At 30.8% G+C, this 21283-nt stretch overlaps 1 protein-coding gene across 6 annotated transcripts in view; it reads right to left on the reverse strand.

Annotated features, from left to right (window-relative positions):
• The window catches only part of LOC145268864 (sorting nexin-25-like), a 631480-nt gene that overhangs the window by 83292 nt on the left and 526905 nt on the right, over nucleotides 1-21283 (reverse strand). For all 6 annotated transcript variants that reach the window (XM_080124584.1, XM_080124583.1, XM_080124587.1 and 3 more), the window contains exons 16-22: nucleotides 12467-12619; nucleotides 12237-12350; nucleotides 8806-8939; nucleotides 5642-5704; nucleotides 5350-5496; nucleotides 4829-5010; nucleotides 55-155 (exon numbers count right to left, since the gene is read on the reverse strand). In XM_080124584.1, the coding sequence (XP_079980710.1) occupies nucleotides 55-155; nucleotides 4829-5010; nucleotides 5350-5496; nucleotides 5642-5704; nucleotides 8806-8939; nucleotides 12237-12350; nucleotides 12467-12619 (894 nt within the window). The remainder of the gene's footprint in view (nucleotides 1-54; nucleotides 156-4828; nucleotides 5011-5349; nucleotides 5497-5641; nucleotides 5705-8805; nucleotides 8940-12236; nucleotides 12351-12466; nucleotides 12620-21283) is intronic.

The raw sequence follows: 21283 nt of genomic DNA on the forward strand, positions 1-21283 counted from the left end.
CTTTATTGAAAATTATAGCTATGAAAAACTGGTAGGAAAGATGTTAAAACTTACATAAAATAGTTGTTTGTTTAAGCGATTGTCTTGCAAAACCTCAAACAATTTAATAGCACCTTGCCTTGCATTATCTTCTCCTACAAGTGTTTTCACAGCATCTGAAAAGTAAAAACTTAATTTTGAAGAAATAAAATCAAATCTTACAAAAGAGAAAAATGTGGAAGCTTTAGTTGAAAAAACAAAAAAAAAGACAAGAAACTGTGCAAGTTGAAAGAAAATGCTTCAAATAAGATGCATTCTCTTTACAGGTGCAAACACTCGAAAAGACCAATTTCTGTATGATTCTTAGTTTCAATTTATTCCCATTTACGGTGATTTTGTGATTGTGACGATACATCTCAATCGAGAATTTCAGATTGAAATTTATTCCCGAGTATGTATCGTGTTAAAAAAATAAAAGAAAATGTAATATGCCCGTCGTGGAATGTTATGACTCTAAATGGCACGTTAATCCAATAAAATATTCAAGAGTAATAATTGCCCAATTCTAAGCTTCCTGGAATTTTCATAGTTTATTGAAGACGAAGATTGGCTAAAGTATAAATTTTGATTATTACACAAAAACAATTTTTCATCAACAGGAGGTAAATGAACAAAAAATTTTGATTTGTAAATGGATCAATAAATAAGGGGTTGTTTTACAAGCTTAGTAGTTATGGAATATTTTGCAATGTTCTTTTTCTTTTTGATAGGTTAATAAAAGTAGTTATAGAATAGGCAAAAATGATGGTACCAACAATGGTGAACCCTCAACAATCTATTTGAGGGCCAACTCTTTTCTTGATTTTCATTAATGATCTTCCAAATCATATTCTTATATACAAACTAGCCTAAGTGCATGGAGTTGCCCACGTGTTTGAAGGTGTGTGTTGAGAAAAAAAAAGTGATAGTAGGCAAGCAGGTTTAAATTAAGGAGTCAATCGAAAAGAGGGGATAACTTTTGAAAATATCAGCGAAAAAAAGTTTGTAGAAAAGTTCCCAGTCGAGGGTGAAGAAATTAATATTTTTAGCCAATTTTTCGATATTTGTTGTCTGAAGGGTCGAGTTACAAAACAATATTGATCTCGTGAAAATCTGTCGCCTCTGTCAAAAGTTTTAGGCAGACATACAAGCATACATTTAAACAGATAGATGAGATTTATATATATAGATGACACAACTGTTTATGGCAGCATTTTGAAGATTATCGCTGAGAAAGATCTTGCTGATTCTTTTTCTTCTCATCTGCAGCATTTACTTTTAACATGACTGAAATCAAGATTCTCTCCTTTTACCAGCTCAGATACTTGTTTTACTTCAGTTAAAATAAATGCATCTTCTGGTTTTGATAAGCTCCTGGAACTGACCTTTATTCCAAATCTAAAATGGAAAACTTATATTCAATCTGTTAGTAAGCTTGTGGAGATTTTTAAAAATTTTTTTTATTACATTTTCACCCCAAACAAGGCACATTGTCACTTTGGTGTAGGGTCTACTATCAGGGGCAACAACTACTGGGGTAATGTAGGGATTTGGGCAGCAAGATGTCGGTTCACGTTACACTTGAACTTCTGCACGTCAGTACAGTTGGGAAGCAGGGGCCTGGAATGGAATTCCAAAGTCTAGCGGTTCTGGGGAAGAAACTACTGGAGTAGAAAGATCTTTTACATCTGTGTGGGGGTGGGATTTAGCTGCATGTCGGGTTTGTCGAGGGTGTTTACGTCATGGGGGCACAAATGCTTGCAGTTCGTCAGAGCATTCACCATTAAAATACTTATAGAATAGGCAGAGGAATGCAACATTTCGTCGATGGGACAGAGACTGAAGCTTAGATGCCAATTCGGGGACTATCAGATTGGCGACTCTCCTTTGAACCTTGTCTAAGAGTGAGAGACTAGTAGCAGATGCACCAACCCAAATATGACAGCAATACTCCATACATGGGCAAATGGTGGCCTTATAGAGGTACAGGATACTTTCGGGTGTTAGTAGTTTTCTAGCATGGTAGAGAGAGCCTATCTTTTCCCTAGATATGTGTTCATTTATTTTCCTGTCGTGCCTGTTATAGAGTGTGGTGTCATCAGCATATATACCCATCTCAGAGGCAATTTTGTCGGGGAGATCATTTATGAATATTAGGAACAATAGAGGTCCAAGGATAAACCCTTGGGGCATTCCCGCATTTATATCATATTGTTTAGATGTACGACCGTCGAGGACAACCTGGATTTTTCTCTTATCTAAGAATGATTTAATTATGTTAAGTATTTTACCAGTGATACCGTATGATCTAATTTTCTTAAGGAGACCCTCATGCCATACCCTGTCAAAAGTCTTAGATATATCTGGAGCTACCGCTCTGCCCTCCCCCACTATTTTTAAATATTATTTTCACGTTTAATTATGTTCACGGGACTATAAACCATTCACAAAATTATGTGGATCCGCTTACTGGTGTTTGTACCAACAATATTGAAGCCTACTGGTCTCGCATTAAAAGAAGATTGAAATACATATCGGGATCAGTAGGAGAAATGAAATCATCTCATGTTGATGAGGCCATGTATAAAGAAGCTTATAACATGAACAGTGAAAAAATATTAGATAATTTTGAAACATTTTTAGAGCATATTCATGAAAAATATGGTAATTAAAAAAAAAATCCCAATAAGCTTTGGGAAAAAAAACATGTTTTGAACAATTTAAATTTTTATTTTTTATTTTTAAATAAAAAATAATTATTAAAACAAAAACAGTAGTGTTCTCATCGATTCAAGAAAATAAAAAGTACTCATGCACTTATTGAGCCGTGCTGCAATAATGGCATTATTTAGAAAGCCATTCTTAACATGGGGGTGAGAGGGTGTTGTGTACCTATTCTGTACTTTCACCTAACAATTTAATAAAAACAGATATCATAAAACTTTAATTAAACTTGAAAGTACTATTTAAAAATAGCGTGGATCAATAAGTGCACTAGCACCCAATAACATTTCACTGTGTTTCGATCTACGACATTCCATGAGAGGAACGTACACGCTGAAGCTTTTTGTTTATCGCCACAAGTGCTAATTTTGACTTACAATTTCCTTTTCCTTTAAAAAACAATTAGAAACTCATCAAACATTGGCCAAGGCACTTAAACCATTTAAAAAAAAAAAAAAAAAAAAAAAAACGGTAACATAAGTGCATAAGCACCAAATATTTTGTTTCGTTTTGCTTTCATTTTGTTTGTTTGTTAAATCCGGCAAAAAATAAATAAATAAAAATAACAGAAGAATACAAAAACATTAATAAGAAAAGAGTATCATAAAACTTTAATTAAACTTGAAAATAATATTTAAAAATAGCGCGGATTCCATTTTGACTTTCACCAATTTTCCTGCTAATAATTACATAAACTCCAGCAAAAAAACAAAAACACAGATAAAATCATAACAAAAATCGGTGAAGCTTAGATAAGTAGGTCTACAGACGAACCTCGTTCTGACATTCGGAAAATTTAGGTTAACAACCAATGAAACTACTGAAAAGTAACCCTTTTGAATGAAGATGGATATAAACAATATTTTTTAAATTAATTTCTTAATTTTATTTAAAAACAAAATGTAAACATATATAAACAAAATAGTTTAGAAAATGATTTCTTAATTTTAAATAAAAATTGCTTGTAAAGAATTTTTAAAAAATAATTATTGAAATATATTGCAAAGCCATAGCTGGCTCTTTGAGATAATAGGGGCGCCTGAACCCCCCCCCCTTCCAAAACGAAAAACGCTTTAGTGTTTTTACTATTTTAAATTGCTTTTTTTTTTTTCAAGTTTGAAACACAAGTAGTGTATTTAATTTAGAACAACAAGTGCGCATGGTGGAAATTCTTCAGGGTTTAAATGTATTGTAATGCTTTTATGGTGGTTGAAAAACGTTTTTCACCCGTTATATTACTTCCTATTCACTTGCCTCCCCACGAGGGTGGAGTTAGACACAAGGTCGGTTTTTAATGTAGAAAAGCATTTATTACTAAAAAACGAAATGGTGAAATATAAAAGCAGGTTTTTTTTTTAATTCAAAGAATTAAAGAAAGAAAAAAATTCAAAGAAATTTCGAACATTTATTACTGTAAATAATAAGTGAAAAGAAAAAATAAATAATTGCAACCAAAGGCATCATTCAAAGGGTCAATAATGGTAGAAGCACTGGTGTCACATTTCACGTGACCTAACTGTTTAGATTTTTCAGAACGAGGTTCGTCTGCTGAACCTACTTATCTTAGCTACTTCAAAAAACATTTTTTTTTAATTCAAAGAATTAAAGGAAAAATTCAAAGAAATTTTGAAACTCATTAAGATAAATAAAGATTACTTTTAAAGTAGCTAATAAAATTTTTGTACATCATATTAAATATGTTATGAAAAGTTCTATGATGTTTTTATCATAAATTTTTGAGAGCATTAATCTCACTTCAAACAAACAGTTCAACTTATAAATATAAGAGAATCGTAATGAAAGACTCATAAATCTAAGGTATCTTTTAATGATGCGATTCCGATTCCGAAACCCCCCAAAATACATGATTAACGATTCTGATTCTGATTAATCGTCCCACCACTATTTTCAGTCCTCTCATAATATTCTTCAGCATTCAACTGATAATCTATCAATCCCATTATTCTGGAATACAATTTAGAACTGATGACTCATTACTAAAATATGCCTTCTGAAACAGATCTTTATCTACCTGCAACTTAATAAGAACAACATTATTCCAATTGTATTTACATAACATAATTACCAGGTAAATTTTGAAGAAGTTTTTCCTTTGCTTCTATTCTACTTTTCATCTTCTCTTCTTCTGTTTTTGGCAAAGCTGGCTCAGCTAAGACTCCATTTGGCCACATTGATTCTTGGAATGTTTGAATATAATAAATTAACATAGATTCACAGAAGATCCAGTCAATGGTCACACGTAGTTGCCTAAATTTGAAAGAAAAAATAATCCTAAAATAGTAAATTTCCAACCACACATTTTACTGACAAATAAAAATCAATCTTTAACTTTAATCATTGAATAAAAATAGTTTCAAGGTAGTTTCAAGATATTTCATCTATTAAATATTAAAAATGCAAAAGTTTTGATGAAGTAAAAGATACTTTATCAACCAGATGTCTTACAAAATAGCTAAACTTGGAATATTTCAGAATAATAAAATATGTTTTCAAAACAGTGAAATCATACAAAAAGAAAACTGATTATTTTATTATCAATAGTTACTAAATCTAACAAGCTTACATAATAGAAGAATATTCACTGACCTGTTTATTGATCTGCCAAACGTGACTTCAACAAACATGATGAAACTCTTTCTCAGCCATTTAAAAAGACCACGTAATTCAAATACTTCATTGATGAAATGATACAATGGTTCAGCAATGGAATCTCGACTTTGCTCCTCTTTTCCACTGGAAAGAAAAAAATGCATTCATTATATCAAAATATACAGTTATACAGAGTAAATGATATTTGCTTTTCACATTCAGACACCAAAGTGCAATTTATACTTAAAGATTATTGAAAGCAAAAAATAAAAATAATTGCAGTGCTTACCCTTCACAATTAGTAAATAGCAATTCATCATCACTTTCGTTATCAGTATTACCTGCAGGGAGTCTGGAAAAAAAAAAGAGTTGAAAGAAACATTTTAAGATGCAGTTTCATTGCACATTTCAGACTATTGAAATGACCTTGCATTATTCAGAAATAAGCACTATCTCGAAAGTGACATGGTACTCATTTAAATGACATGTTATTATTGTAAATTATATTCTTATCCACTTCCTCCTACTGAATTAAGCCTATGTGTCATCAGTCCAAAAACTATTTCAGTGCCTATCCGCTTCACTTGTAGGATCCATTTTTATAAATATATTGGACACTGATTATTCTGTCTCGGTACAATTTTAATTACAAACAAATACTACAACAACAACAACAGTGTGGAGGTAATTAGTCTTTATGCCAATGGCAGAGAGACAAGAGTAATTCATTTGGTGGGAAAAGGCAGATTTACAATATTTTCCTCTTCAAGCTATATAATGAAGAGTTAATAATAATCCTTGTATTTTCAGAAATTGACATGCAAACGAAAATTGTTGGTGATATCAGCCTAAACAATAGTACACACTCTGACATGTGGAGGTAATAAAGAATTTGTCAATAAAAATTTACTATGCAAATACAGCAAAATAATGTTCAAATCTGATGAACCAGAGGATGAACTTAATAATTTTTCATCCATAAACATTCCCCCACCTCCAACTACTTTCTCATCTCTCTACAAGCGCAACTCCCATCAGCAGCAAGTCGAAAATCGAAATTCATAAGAATAGAGTAAACTGTAAAATTGCTAGAGAGAAATATAAATTACGTTCTGATCCACCTTCTCCCACCAAATGAACTCATTAGTCAGTTTCTCTATTGTTGTTGTTGTTATAGTATTTGTTATTAACATTGAATTGTCACATAGAATAATAAGAAACTAGTATACTGTTTGTAAAGGTTTTAATTTACTTAGACACTCATAATCAGAAAATTCTACGATTTAACAACGTTTCTTAACTGTAACATGAAAGAGTCTACTCTTTATGTTGATTGCTGTTTCATAATCATAACTTGATGTTGACTACAGATTATAATTTCTCAGCTTAATTTATGCTGCATGTTTTTTATAACAGAGGTGCAGTTACTAGTAGTCAATGCAAAAAAAATCTGTTTATTTCCAATCAGTGGGTCAGAATACCCTGCAAGTAAGAAAAGTATACAACTTATGGAGAGCCAGTCAAGAGCAAAGTTCCAGATGAGTCACTACAAGGATCATAGAGGATAGGAAAATTTTCTGATAGGAGGATTTTGTTACTAAATTTGATGCCATTAACTAAAGCATAAAATTGGAAAATTCCTGAGAATATAAGGATTTTATTAGAAAATAAGGACCTATTAACTCCTTCTCATTATAAAACTTAAAGAGAAGAAAATGTTAATTATATTCTGACTACTCTCACTGAATGAACTAATCAGTCAGTCTCTCTGCCATAGGATGAATAGGCTGAACACTATTTAAGTATCTATGATTCAACACTATTGTTGTTATAGCATTTATTGGTTATTAGCCTGGGTGTCCGGCATCGCCCGGATGTTTGGAGGTGTGTGTTGAGCAAAAAAAACAAAACGAAAAAAGTGGTGGCAGGCTGGCAGGCAGGCTCGAACCCGCAATGCAAAGGCGGAAAAGAAAGTGAAAGAATATCTGACATCTTACTGCTATGCCATGACCCAATCGGAAGTGTAAAGCATTCAAATTTAACATAGTCAAACAAAAGATGACTTGCAGAAATGACGTTGCTTTTAAACCTCCCATGAAAGCAAATTAGACACAAGGTCGTTTTTAATGTGGGGAGAAAAGCAGCTCCCCCAAAATAGGGGCCCTCTAGCAGTATCCAAATAAATAGTAATTGTCTCAATATGAAACTACGTTGATCAAAGAACAATTACAGAACAGATACTACTCAGCCGGAAGGCCAGGCGCCAATCAGCAGCAGTATTATTGCTATGTTATGAATCCTAGGAAGAGTCTAGTAGGTATGTGTGTACAGTGTGATAGAGTGAAAGGATTGAGGGTATGTGTTGCATGGTGAGAAATGGTACAAAAATAATACAATGGATGTGTAATGTAAGTTTTAAAGACAGACTTAATGATTCAGAGGACCATTAAATCTAGTTAGTATAGGGAGATGTGTGCAAAAAAAACTATTAGAGTAGAAAGCTTTATGGCATTTAGGGACCTCAACAGTGAAGGGATGAGACTTTGTTGTTAAGCAGGTTTGTTAGGGATATGTATGTCGAGATGCAACGAGTTCATCAGAGCACATTCCATTAAAATATTTGTAAAACGGGCACAAGAATGCAACATTGTAGCGATGGGACAAGGATTGGAGCTTAGTTGACAAAGTGGGATATATTAGATTGAAAACTTTTTTGAACCCTATCCAAGAGAGAAAGAGAGGCTGGTGGTAGATGCACCAGCCCAGATGTAACCACTATACTCCATGCATGGGCGAATGATGGCTTTGTAGAGGTACAGGATACTCTCAGGTGTGAGTAGCTTTCTAGCTCGATATAGGGAAGCCACCTTCTTTGCAGAAACCTTCACAATGTCCTCAATGTATTTGAGTTCATATTGCTTGCGAATGTTAGGCCAAGGAGTTTGAAAGAAGAATTCTCAGGTAGGGTGTTATTTGTTATGGATATCGATAGTTGTTGGTTTGTTGTAGAAATGGTTGAAAGTTCTTAGTAGATGTAAAACAATTGAAGTAGCAAAAGAAAACATGGGGGTGATAAAGATAGATTTGGGAGAAAGAAGTATAAAAATCTGCTCAAAGAGAGGTTAGTTTGGAAGTCATTTTATAAAAGCCATCTAACACATAAACCTTAAACCGAATATGATGGTTATCAAACGACACTTTGGAGGAACTGAATTCTGGAAGTGAGAGGGAGAGTAATATAGTTTCACACTTTCAGCATTCATTGTACATGACTCACAATTTCTCTCATATAAAAACTTTTTTGAATTTTTAAATTATTATTGTTTATAACTGTTAATCATGAAATAATGAATTGAGTAACATCCAAATGAATTATCACTCTCAATGGTTAATAGAAATTAAAATGTTTGTTCATTGTTAAGAAGTATTTTGATTGGCAGAAGAAAATCTTACCCTCGAAAAAGTTTTACAAGAGAGAAATTCCAGTTTCGACGTCTCTGTGATTGTTGATTGAGGAAGTCTGGAGCCGGGGAGAGAAAAGCAAATAATGCCTCACTCTGTGCCATACGGTCATCCTTCATTACAGTCTAAGAAAGAAGATCAAATAACACTGGATTGATGAAATTAACAAATACATTCAAACTATACATCACAAAAATTGAAACTTTAAAAGTAAACATTTTACAAAACTCTGTGCAAATTCATTGAATACAAAATATTTTGTTTAAAAATTTTTGCAATAAAGATTATTTGAATTATTTGAAAATTATTTTGAAATTCCAAAATACAGAGGACAAAACATTGCCTGCTAATGTTTACATCTTCAGTAATTATTCTCATCATAAATATAAAAATATTCTGGTTGAAAAGCTGAAAGTGAGAGATTGATTAAAATGTTGTGAACCAAGATAAGAATTATAGCTTGAATCATTCGAATAAGATTGCATAATATATCACTCAACAAGTCCCGGACCTCTAATAAAAAATCCATATAATTTTTTTTCTAAGGTATAAATGGCATGTGTTGAAATTAACCATAATCAGATTATTAGTTTACAAATTACAATAAAAGTGAAATGCTACTGTTAACAATTTGGAAAACAATGGAAAAATCTTAATTTTTTGCATTAATAAAGCATTGCTTTCTGATGGGAAAATATACTGTTAAAGTAAAGCAACAGTTTGATAAGTGTTATTTGGACTTTGTACGATGGGAAAGAATAAGAGGTAGTATGCTCACTTTACAAGTGTTTGTAGTTACACAAATGATGCTGAATGTTCATGTCACCCAAATTTGATAGTTGTCCTGGTAAATATCAAAAAAATTTGAAACTAGTTTTGGCTGATTGTAAATGGAAGTTGTATGGAATAGCAGAGAAGTTGAAGATATCAAAAGGCAGAAATCATTTTGCATGAAAATTTGTTAATGAGAACGCTGTGTTCAAAATGGCTACCATGTTAAGAAATTTACACAAAAAAATGTACACAGTACATTAAAACAACAATGCCTTAACAATTCAGAGTGCTGTTTGTTCAAATGCAACAAACAGGAGTTATTGCATCAACATGTGACAATGCATGAAATAAATCCACAACTTCATTCTGAAGTAACATTAGCAGTCAGTTGTGTAAAGTTACTGAAGATGCAAACATTAGCAGACAATGTTTTGTCTTTAGTATTTTGGAATGCACAAGGTGTTTTATTAATCAATAACTTTGAAAAAGGGAAAACCATGTTTGCAGATCTCAAAAGAATGTTCCAAGGAAACAGATTTAACTCTAATGAAGAACTGAAACAAATGCATTTTGAGGTCAAAAACAAATTGTTCTGCAAAAACGATATCAAATTGTTAGAGAAGCATTGGAATCAATGTATCACTCTAGCAGGAAACATTGTTGATGGATGAAGTTGAATTATGCTGTAAAATTGTTTAATTAGATGGGTCTTGGACTTATAAGTGATATGTTAGTGTTTGAAAATGTATCATTCAAGAAATAGCAAGAAGTTATCTAATGCATTTTTTCCAGTTGTAATTTCAGTACTTATGCATTATTTGACCCAGATTTTTGCGAGGTTGGTGTGGTCACAACAGACTGTTTTCCAACAGGAAAAGCCAAGCATTGATTGTGAATGTAATTGGCAGCTGTTGAGAACTGCCAGCAAAAACAAAAATTATTTTGTTAACGTTTTTTCTTTTTTCTTTTTAAATTATTTATCTCATTTTTTTGGGGGGGCGGGGGGATATAAAGGTAGGGAGGTTTTTTACTTCTTATGTTTAAAATAATTTGGGTTACGGTTTTTATTAGCAAAAGAAAATAGGCTTTTGAAATCATATCAACAGACGATTTTCGAGTTTCTAAATGAATTGGACGAAGAAGAAAAGCATTTACTGAAGAGAAAATGGCATACACTTAAAAAAAATCTACTTATCTGTAAGTTTTCTTGCAAAAAAATGTAAATAAATTTAAACTTTTCTTTGGCATGAAAACATAAAAACTACCAAAAATTAAAAAAAAAAAAAAAAAAACTACAAAAGAGATTTTTCCTTTTTTATTACTGTGCTTGATAAAACATCGTTAAAAAATCTATATATCTATAAAAATGAAAGTGACTGTATGTCTGTGTACATTTCCCTATGTAATAACTCTGTCAATTTTCAGTCTACATACTCGAAATTTGATATACAGGGTACTGAGACTTGGGAAAATCTTTGTAATTCGTTTTCGGCCAGAAATTTGGCTGTTATGGGATTTACCTTAACCTTGACCTTTGAGAACTCTACCAAACTCCTCCGTCAATTTTGGGTCTAAACACTTGAAATTTTAGATATAGGTTCCTTGGACATAGATCTAACTTAATAACTTGATTTGAGCCTAAAACAATAAATGTTAAGGGGTCATAATAGGAGTCAAAGTTTTAAAAAATTTGACCTCTGTGGTCTCTACCAAATTACTCAGACACTTTCTGGTCCAACCATTTTAAATTTTACATAAAGGGTATTCAGAGATAGGGCAAGCTTTTTAATCGGTTTGGGTAAAAAATTTGAACTACCAATATATAAATGTATGTATGTATGTTTGCATCTTTGCCTAAAACTTTCGACAGAGGCGCCGGATTTTCACAAGATCAGTATCGTTTTGAAGTTCAACCCTTCAGACGACAATTACCAAAAAATTGGCGAAAAACATTAATTTCTTCACCCTCAACTGGGCACATTTCAACAGGGAGGGGTCGCTTTTTTCGCGGATATTTTCAAAAGACATCCCTTCTTTTCGATTGTCTAGCCTTAATTTAAACCTATGTCACTTCCGATTGGCCGATGGTCGTAACAGCAAAGATGTCATGTTTTTTCCCCGTTCTTTTCCTCCTTCGCGGTACGGGTTCCAGCCTGCCTGCCTACTACCACTTTTTTTTCTTTTGCTCAACACACACCTCCAAACACCTGGGCAACGCCGGGCTGAAATGCTAGCAAACAATAAAAAGAAATGGAAAAAAAGAAACTTTTCATGGAAAAAAGACATTGAAACTTTTCATGGAAAAAAATTATATAAATAACAAACACTAAATTATTTTGCCTTAAAAACCACAAAAAATAATAAAAATCATTTATTAAAATTAAGGAAGGTTTTTGTTGATTTTTTGGTTGCATTTTGTTTACACTTTGAATCACTGTTATTTAAGTTTCCCAGCATCTCCGATCACCGCTCGGCCTTTTCTGTCAATTCTCATCAACTGTTCATTGCACCCATGCCAAAGTCCTAGGCAAATAATCCATAAGTACTATAATTCAATCTAAAAATCATTTAATCGAGTAGAAAGAGTTAAGAGACAAGGATATAGATCTCAAAACTATTTTATCAAATCAATTTGTGAAATAACTTACTGTAAGATAATTTTCAAGGGTTTCTTTAGCCTTTTCCAGGAATGTAGTGTCAATGGATTTGAACCACATTAACATAGTATTGGGCAGTTCTTTCTTCTTTAACCAAGGACCAATCTGAAATTAGAGTCTCAATTTGTCATCATTCCTTTATCTATTATTAATGTTTATCTTGATAAAATCAAAGGACTATTATTGGAAAATTGTTAAAGTTGAAAGAATATTGCACTTACTTGGATGAGTTTCTCATGCAAAGCAGCAAAATCAGCCAATGTACGCGAAATAACCCAACCCTGTGTACAACCAAGAGATTCAGGATTTGTTATAGAAGCAACATGTACAACAATCACAAAATAAGGCGTCACTTTGTCACCATCAGAAACAATCTGTAATTAAAAAAAGAAGAAAAAAAGAAATTGATTTTCCTTTAAAATGTTTCAATTTGAAACATTTCATTCTTTTCTTTTTTCAGAAATTTAAAACCACTATCAGTTTAACATTATACTACATAAGGTTGTTTCTTTTAAATTTTAAAATACATTTTTTCATCATGCAACTAATTTAAACATTTATTTAATACTATTTGGTTTAGTTGGGTTAAATAGATATAATAATTAGGATTGGTAGAGTGATAGGAGAAATCAGTTTTTGTTTTAAGGCCAATTTTTTTCAGATGAAAAGAATATTTAAAGCCACAAATTGATGTCAAATTATTTTTTTCCAAAGAAAAGAATAATCTTGCAAACAAATATTGAAACAAAATTATAATCAAGAAGAAATTCTTCTTGATTATTTATTATTTTTAGGTGAAATTTGGCAAATTAATGAAAAGAGATTTCAGCTACAATATCAATCTACATTTGATGTCTTGTATGTTGCTAGTTCTTTCAAATATGAAATTCATTAGGAGCATATAACTCTATTGCAGTTACTTCCACAGCACCAGATTTTAAATATCAAGAAATTTTCCTTGCATATTGTTGTTGACTTTTTAGTAATTTATTGTTGACATCATTTTTCATGCCTCTTCCTTTTTCTCTTTCTCTGAAATCCAAAAGGATATTATAGTTTGTATATTTTATTAAAGGACTAAGAGTGCTATCTATCATTTAAGAAAAATGACAATTTCAAACAACAATTATAAATATTTTATATATATATTTCTGATTTAAAAATATAAATTTGCATATGGAGGAAGAGCTGGGAGGACAGCAAGTCGAGTGTTTGGCAGCTGAGAGGACACATTGTAGTTAAGAGTTGGTGTGAATTATGGCATCAGTGAAAAGAAGTGCTGTCAATTTTTATATAAATTACATATTTTTAAGATCATCAAATTGAGTTGTTAATCTAGTTTGTTTAAAGTGTTGTCTAGTGTGCATATAAAGGAAATTCAAATTCATAAAAGCAAAATGAAGCAAATCAAGATATAATGGTTGAATAACCTATGCAGATTCACCGTTATTAATACTATACAGTTCAGCCTGGCTTTGCTCGGGCCCTATGTACTGGTCATAACTTTATGTGCATATATATATATATATATATATATATATATATATATATATATATATATATATTAAAATGTTTGCCTCATGTACAGCTAACCTACATCTAAAATTTCAAGTGTATAGACCCAGAATTGGCAGAAGAGTTTGCTAGAAACTACAACGGTCAAATTTTTAGAACTTTGACCCTATTGGCAGCCAAATTTTCGCTCAAAAACCGATAAAATAGCTTGCCCCATGTCTGAATACACTTTATGTACAATTTCAAATGTTTAGACCAAAAATTGCTTAAGTAATTTTGTAGGGACCGCAGAGGTCAACTTTTTTTTTTTAACTTTGACTCCAATTTTAATCCTATAACATTTATTGCTTTGGGCTCAAATCAAACTAAAAAGTTTGATCCATGTACAAGTATCCTACATCTAAAATTTCAAGTGTTTAGACCCAAAATTGGCAGAGGAGTTTGGTCGAGTTTTCAAAGGTCAAATCGTTGAACCTGGACTCCTTGAAAGCCAAATTTCTGGCTGAAAACTGATTAAAAAAATTCCAAAAACTCAATACCCCTTATGTCAAATCTCGAGTCTGTAGACTGAAAATTGACAGTAGTTTGGTAGGGAAATGTACACACACACAGACAGACATTTTCACTTATATATATATATATATATATATATATATATATATATTTTATATCATATATATATATATATATATATATATATCATATATCATATATTTTATATGTATATATATCATATATTTTATATGTATATCATATTTTATATATATATCATATATTTTATATGTATATCATATATTTTATATATATATAACATATTTTATATATATAACATACATATATATATCATATATTTTATATGTATTGTGTTCATACTTCAGTCAACATAATAAGATGGAGAATCCATATTCTAATATTTCAAGACATTTCCCTTCATCAAACAAGTGGTCAACTTTTGAACATGAATATTAGGGCTATTGAGCAATTTCGCAAAAATTTAAAATCAATTTTATTTAAAAATCTATTATTTAAACTTAATAATATGAGGGTTGTGTTAATGCTCAATAAGTATTATTTTATTTCTCATATTTTATTTATTTTCCAGGTATTTATAACTGATTCTTATTCAAGTTTTTAATATCTTTTCTGCTATTTTATGAAAACAGTTGATGTTTAGATTTAACTATTGAAAGGAAGACAACTTTGTCAAATGATTAAAGACAATTTATTGTAATGTAATAATTTCATTGACATATCAGTGCTCGTTAGAGCAACAAAATTAAGCAACGTTTGCGAATACCAACACCTCCATGCAAAAACCTAATGTTGTCATGTCTCTTGATGCGACTGGGGACCGTTTGTGAATTTAATATTCCTTTGACTCTTCTAAGAGAAAGTCGCTTCTACCTGCTGAGGGTGCCACTGGCATATGCATATAACATAATAGCACACAAATATGTATGTGTGCACTCATATACTCATGCACACTTAGATGCATACATGCTTATGCATACATACATATATATATATATATATATATATATATATAAAATAAATTCCACAGCCAAACAACGTCGCAGCTCACAAGAGCCATGACAGTCAACGAACCGGAAGTCCAAGACTCGAGTTTCACCCTCATTTGGGCTCATCAGTTAGACACATCCGAACTCAGGATTCAAAACCGAGCCTCTTGCATGCGAGGCAAGCACTCTACCAACTGAGCAAACGCCCCGCACACAAGAATTTCTAAAATCATATATATATATATATATATATATATATATATATATATATATATATATTTATTTACAGAAAGTTCAGATAAGATAAATAAAAATATAAATAATATGCTCTTATTTTTGGAATTTTTTCTGTATAATAAAGCACTCTGCTGGAATCCTTTTCCCCCAAAAATTATATGTATATATATATATATATATATATTAAAACCATGTAAATCGCTTTATTGTAGGTCAATTTTTTTTAATGTGGAAATTAAATATAAACCCCAGAGAAGTGAAATTTTGTACACTGGAAGAACTTAACAAAGTGCAATATTTTGATAATTTTTGTGGAATTTCCAAATATATTTAAAAAGTTATGGCTACTTTTCTGTTTTCATATAATTTTAACTGTTCATTGCTTTATTGCAGTTCTCCAAAATACCCAGAAAAGAATACTTTACTGATACTGAAAAGGAGCATATTGTTGCAGGTTTTGCAGAGGTTTATCTCTTGTAGATCTGGCCAAGAAGCTTGGAAGAGATCAAAGAACATTCATAGACAATTGAAACATCAAACCAAGGAATAACTAAAAAACTAGGACACTTTCTCCTCGCAATATTAGAAAAATTTGCTGTCAAGTTATCAAGCGAGCATGCAGCACTAGCGCTGCAATATTTGACAAGGCTGGAATACCTGCTTTGTCCAAACAAGACATGATTCAATATGTTGAATGATATTGCTAAGAATAACAAGCCCATTGGAAGATTTGTTTTAAACAAAATTCATGAAGAAAAATGTAAGTATTAGGCTAAAAAAAAAAATACATGAAAACAAACTTAAAAACTATCCTTTTCACCGATGAGGCTAAGACAACCTTTTACGGACCAGATGGATGGGTAAAGTTAAAAGTCCTCATCGATTCTGCCACCAACATGGAAGTGGAGGTGTCATGTTTTGGGTTGAAATAATTTGTGATGAACTAATTAGATCTTTTCAAGTGCCAGAGGGTGTCAAACTGACAAGCCAATCATATTGCATTTTCCAATAAGCATTTGTCGTCATGGCTTGATGACGCCCATTGTCGCTGCCAAACGATTTTCATACACAACAATAATTATATTTTTAAAATACTAGCAACCGAGATAGACCAAGGAAGCCTGAGAAGAAAAGAATCATTACTGATAGAAAAATTAAAACCAGAAACTAACAATAGAGTAGAGATAACCAACATCTTCCATATACAACCACAACAAATTAATTATCTCCTTTGGACAGATTTATAGAGTTGCTTCTCTTAGATAAAATGTAAAAAAAATGACAGGATTACCTCCCCTTAACAATTTACATAATTTTTCGAAACATTCAAAATAGCATTTCAAAATAAAAAAAATAAAAAAAATTTAGTTAAATATATAACGGCCAATTTAACGGTTAATGAGAACCGGTTTACCAAGGGAGTCAGAAACAGACACGTGAAGAGTATGGCCATCACCACTATTCCAGCAATGAGCAAAGATACTGCTTAATTTATCTCTTCCATGTATTTAATTGTTGATACATATTTAATTGTTACTGTGTCTTCCTCATCAATTATTCAAACACTGACACTACAACAATAATGCAAGTAAGATAGATGTCAAATATATATATATATACCTGTGACACGATGTTAGATTAGCTATGGAATTAATGTATGAGCATGACACTTGTGACGTAAAGAAAATAGTTTTTGTGACATAACAGAAACATTTCTATGAAAGTATATTAAAATGAAAAAAGAATATAGATAGATTTCTATGAGTCGTTCTGTTTATAATTGTTTATTTTGAAAAAAAAAAAAACCTTACTGCCATTGAATTATAAGTGGCTTGTCATACTTATAGGTAAATTTGCACTGAACAGATACCATAATACTTCAAGTTAAATTCAAATTTTGATATATCTTTTTTAAATGAAATTGTTAACTGAAAGTACAGAATAGTTAAAAAAAACACTCTCCCCATGTTAAGAATGGCTTTTTTTAAATAGAAAATGAAAATAAAAAAAACTTTTTTCATTTATTTTAAATAAATATTGATGAGCCATTGGTCAAATATTTAATTCATATGTTAATAATAAGATCAATAAAACTAATTAAGACAATGTGGAAATGAACGATGTAAAAAAAAAAGCAGAAAGTATTAAGAATTGTTTATTTGGATAATTTAAACAGACAAAAAAAATAATTAGGACGCTGAAAATGTACACAGTAAAACAATACGTTTTATTGTGTTGATTATTTATTTGTAAAAAAAAAAACATTTTCGGGGTTATTTATGTTGGTAGTGTAGAAGAAAATGTATGAATGTTTTTAAGAAAGGTGTATTAAAAAATGGAGAATAAATTTAAAAAAAAAGGAAGAACGTGGGTAAATCGCCGTTGTAAAATGCTCTTATAGTTGTCAACGGGTCAAAGTTGATTTATTTGTAAGAAAATTGTGACAGTATAGTTGTAATACGGAATAGTTGCAAAACATCCCCACCCTTCCCATGTTAAATAATAATGCTAATATTTCAGTCCACATGTCCAATTCTGCAAAAGTAGCAATTTGTGTTTATTTGTTAATGCTGTTATGGGTTTATGTTTATCTACACATGCGCAACCGAAAGTCGTAAACCGGATGTTTGGTTACAACACTCATTACAAGGTCATTTGAGTTTATAACTATATATATATATATATATATATATATATATATATATATATATATATATATATATAATTTAAAGGGGGTTAGAACAGTAAAGATCAGAGTGTATTTTAATGTGATAGTAAAATTACTAATTTAATTAAAATACAAGAAAAGAACAGTGCTCGTGGTAATTCAGATATATAATAAGCTCGATAGGTAAATATCCTAGAGCTACTTTAATATTTAGTAATGTGATTGATAATTTAAAATTCAAATTAGAATTAAAAATTAAAAATCTGTTTCATAAGAAGGAACAACAACAAAATCAATAATTTGTACAATCGTTTCGGAAACAATGTTTTTATTGTGATAGACATTAAGCCACGGACAATAATTTTGACATATAGTTTTTTTTAAACAAAGTCTCATCAGTAAAAGTATTGGGTGTTTTTTTTTTATATGTAAAAGACACCATAAATAAACCTACCGATTTTTAAGTAAGGCAGATGTATCTGGAAAAAATTAAAATAAAAAGGAAACTATTTACTTGATAAGCAAAGTAATAGGGTTGAGAATAAAAAATAGAATCAAATTATAAATCTGAATTTGGTTTAAATATAAGGTTATAATAATATGTTTTTAATAAAAGTTAAGAATTATATATATATATATATATATATACCTTTTAATTGTTCGCTTTTTGAAAATCGTAATTATAGTCAAAACATTCATTTGGATGTTGATTGTAGCTTATAAATGTACAAAATGTTGGATTTTCAAAAAAAATGCGAATGGAACATTTCTTAGCGGTTAGAATATGTTAGTAAACGCCTAATTTAAGATTTATCAAATATTAAAAAAAAAAAAAGGGGGGGGGGAGATAATCCTATTTTTCTAATTAAATAATCAAAGGGAGATAATTCGTGTTTATTCTATTTAGATTATAATACATATATTATATTTGGAACTTATTGAATTTAGTATTTTTAATACTTTATTTATTTATTGAAATTAATAAATATAGTATAGGTTAAGTTAAATATATATTTAAATAATATACAATAATGGTAAATATATCAGATAAACTAATATTAATAATAATACTGATGATCAAAATTTTATTAATAAAGGTATCAAGTTAAACTTAAATTTCAAGATTGAATATTAATAAGTAACATTTTTAATGACTTATGGTGGTTTATATTTGTTAAATTTAAACCAACGTTTAAGACTGCATGAGGATATAAGCTCCTCTCTTGAATTTAGGAGGGTGGTTCTATTTTTGATATCGTCATATTTTAAAATCTTTAGGGTCTCCTGTGTACAAAGTGCACAGAATCTATCTCCTGGTGTATATCCTTTATATGATCCTATTATTTGCCATTTCAAATTGAAGGAAATATTCTTTTCTTTGAGTCGTTAAATATGCTTGGATACAGTGGTTTGATTCAACAGGGAGTGGTTTTTAAAAGAATGCTTATGGGTTGAAATCCTATGCTTAATAAGTCCAGATGTGGAACCAAAGTAGATTGCGTCTTGTTTAATGTATTTATTTTCAGGTAAATTAGGGGTGGTATTGGTATGTGATGGGTTGGTCTGTATTTGATTGGTAGATTGGTTAAAGTTGGTGTAGTTATTTAATCGGGTGGTCGAGTTATGGTTGCTGTTAACCTCATTTAACTTTGGAGTTTGTGATACTGTGCAGCTATAAACTACATTTTTTATTTTGCATGAGTCTTGTAGAGGGCATATATTTTTTTCTTCTATAGTTATATTTTCTGTATTTGTATTTTGTATATTATTAACTTTTTTATTGTTAGAACTAATTTTTTTATGATGAAGGTTTGGCATAGTTGAGTAAGACACTTTGATTGTGTTCTTATTAAAGATTTTACTGTACCTATGAGGGGCTTAAAAGTTTTTTTCTAATATTTTAAAAAATTCTCTGGCTATGTTTGTAAGGTTGAACCATAGAGTCTCCCTATGTCTGTTTTTACTCTTACGGACTTTGGTTTGCTCATTATTTGTGTTTGTATCTAATACTTGCGGTTTCATTTTGCTTTGTCTTGTTTTTTGGTCATTTTTTGTAACTCGCATACGGGATGACATGGCCATATTATCGGTTATTATGCTCTTAGTAGGTTTATTTTCAATGCAGTTTTTGTTTCTATCATTTTTATTTAGAAATTTGATTTGAGATTTGTATCCTGAGTTTTTAAGGGCTTCATTGTAATATTTTTCGTTTTTGTTAGAAGATAGCCTAGAAATTCTTAAAGAGACATTGGGAACTATTGATTTCAATATTGATCTAAGGTGGTTTGATTCGTTATAGACATATAGTACAGATTGGTTAGGTTTATGATAGGGTTCAAAGGTAGAGTTTTCAAGATTTAAGGTTATGTCTAAGAAATTAACCATTTTTTTTATTAGAGTCGATTTTAATAGTAAGCCCATAATTTTTAAATAATTTATGTAGGGATTTAATTGCTTTTTCGTAATTTTTATTTGTGGAGTTTGTTACAAAAAGTGCATCATCTCTGTATAGTCCTCCTTCAAGTTTGAACTGTTCATGGAGTATAGAATAAATTTAATTTAAAAGGAAAAGGCCGACCAGATCGAGTCCATCGAGCCAATTAAAATGTTGAAATGGTCAGGGGTATTTTTCTGGTCCAATACTTGTTATCAAAGGTTATTAAAGATTTTCTAGCTACGAGTATTATTTTAATTTTGTCCTGCGTTATATTAGTTAGTTTTCGTGCCATTAATAGAGATTTATTTAGTAGAATCGGCGATATTGATTGGTAATATGATTCAATGTCAAAAGAAAGAAATTTACAATTATTTTTATTTTGTATGTTAGAAAACCAGTAGATTACCTGGGTGGAGGATTGCCATAGTGGGTATTTTATTGAAGATTGAATTTTGGGGATAATTCTATCTAATATGTTTTTACTAACTAATCCTATATCTGATTTTGAGAGGTGAAGTTGACGCGACCTTTTATACTATGATGAAGTTGTTTGAACTTGTCTGTAAAAGCAGGTGTACAGCCAAATTTTTCCAGCACTTTCCAAAGTGCCTCACGGTTGACTGTGTCAAACGCTTGGTTAAGTCCACAAACACCTGGCAAA

The sequence above is a fragment of the Euprymna scolopes genome, chromosome 4 (assembly GCF_053919585.1).
Source record: "Euprymna scolopes isolate OS-2025 chromosome 4, ASM5391958v1, whole genome shotgun sequence".
NCBI classification, from domain to species: domain Eukaryota; kingdom Metazoa; phylum Mollusca; class Cephalopoda; order Sepiida; family Sepiolidae; genus Euprymna; species Euprymna scolopes.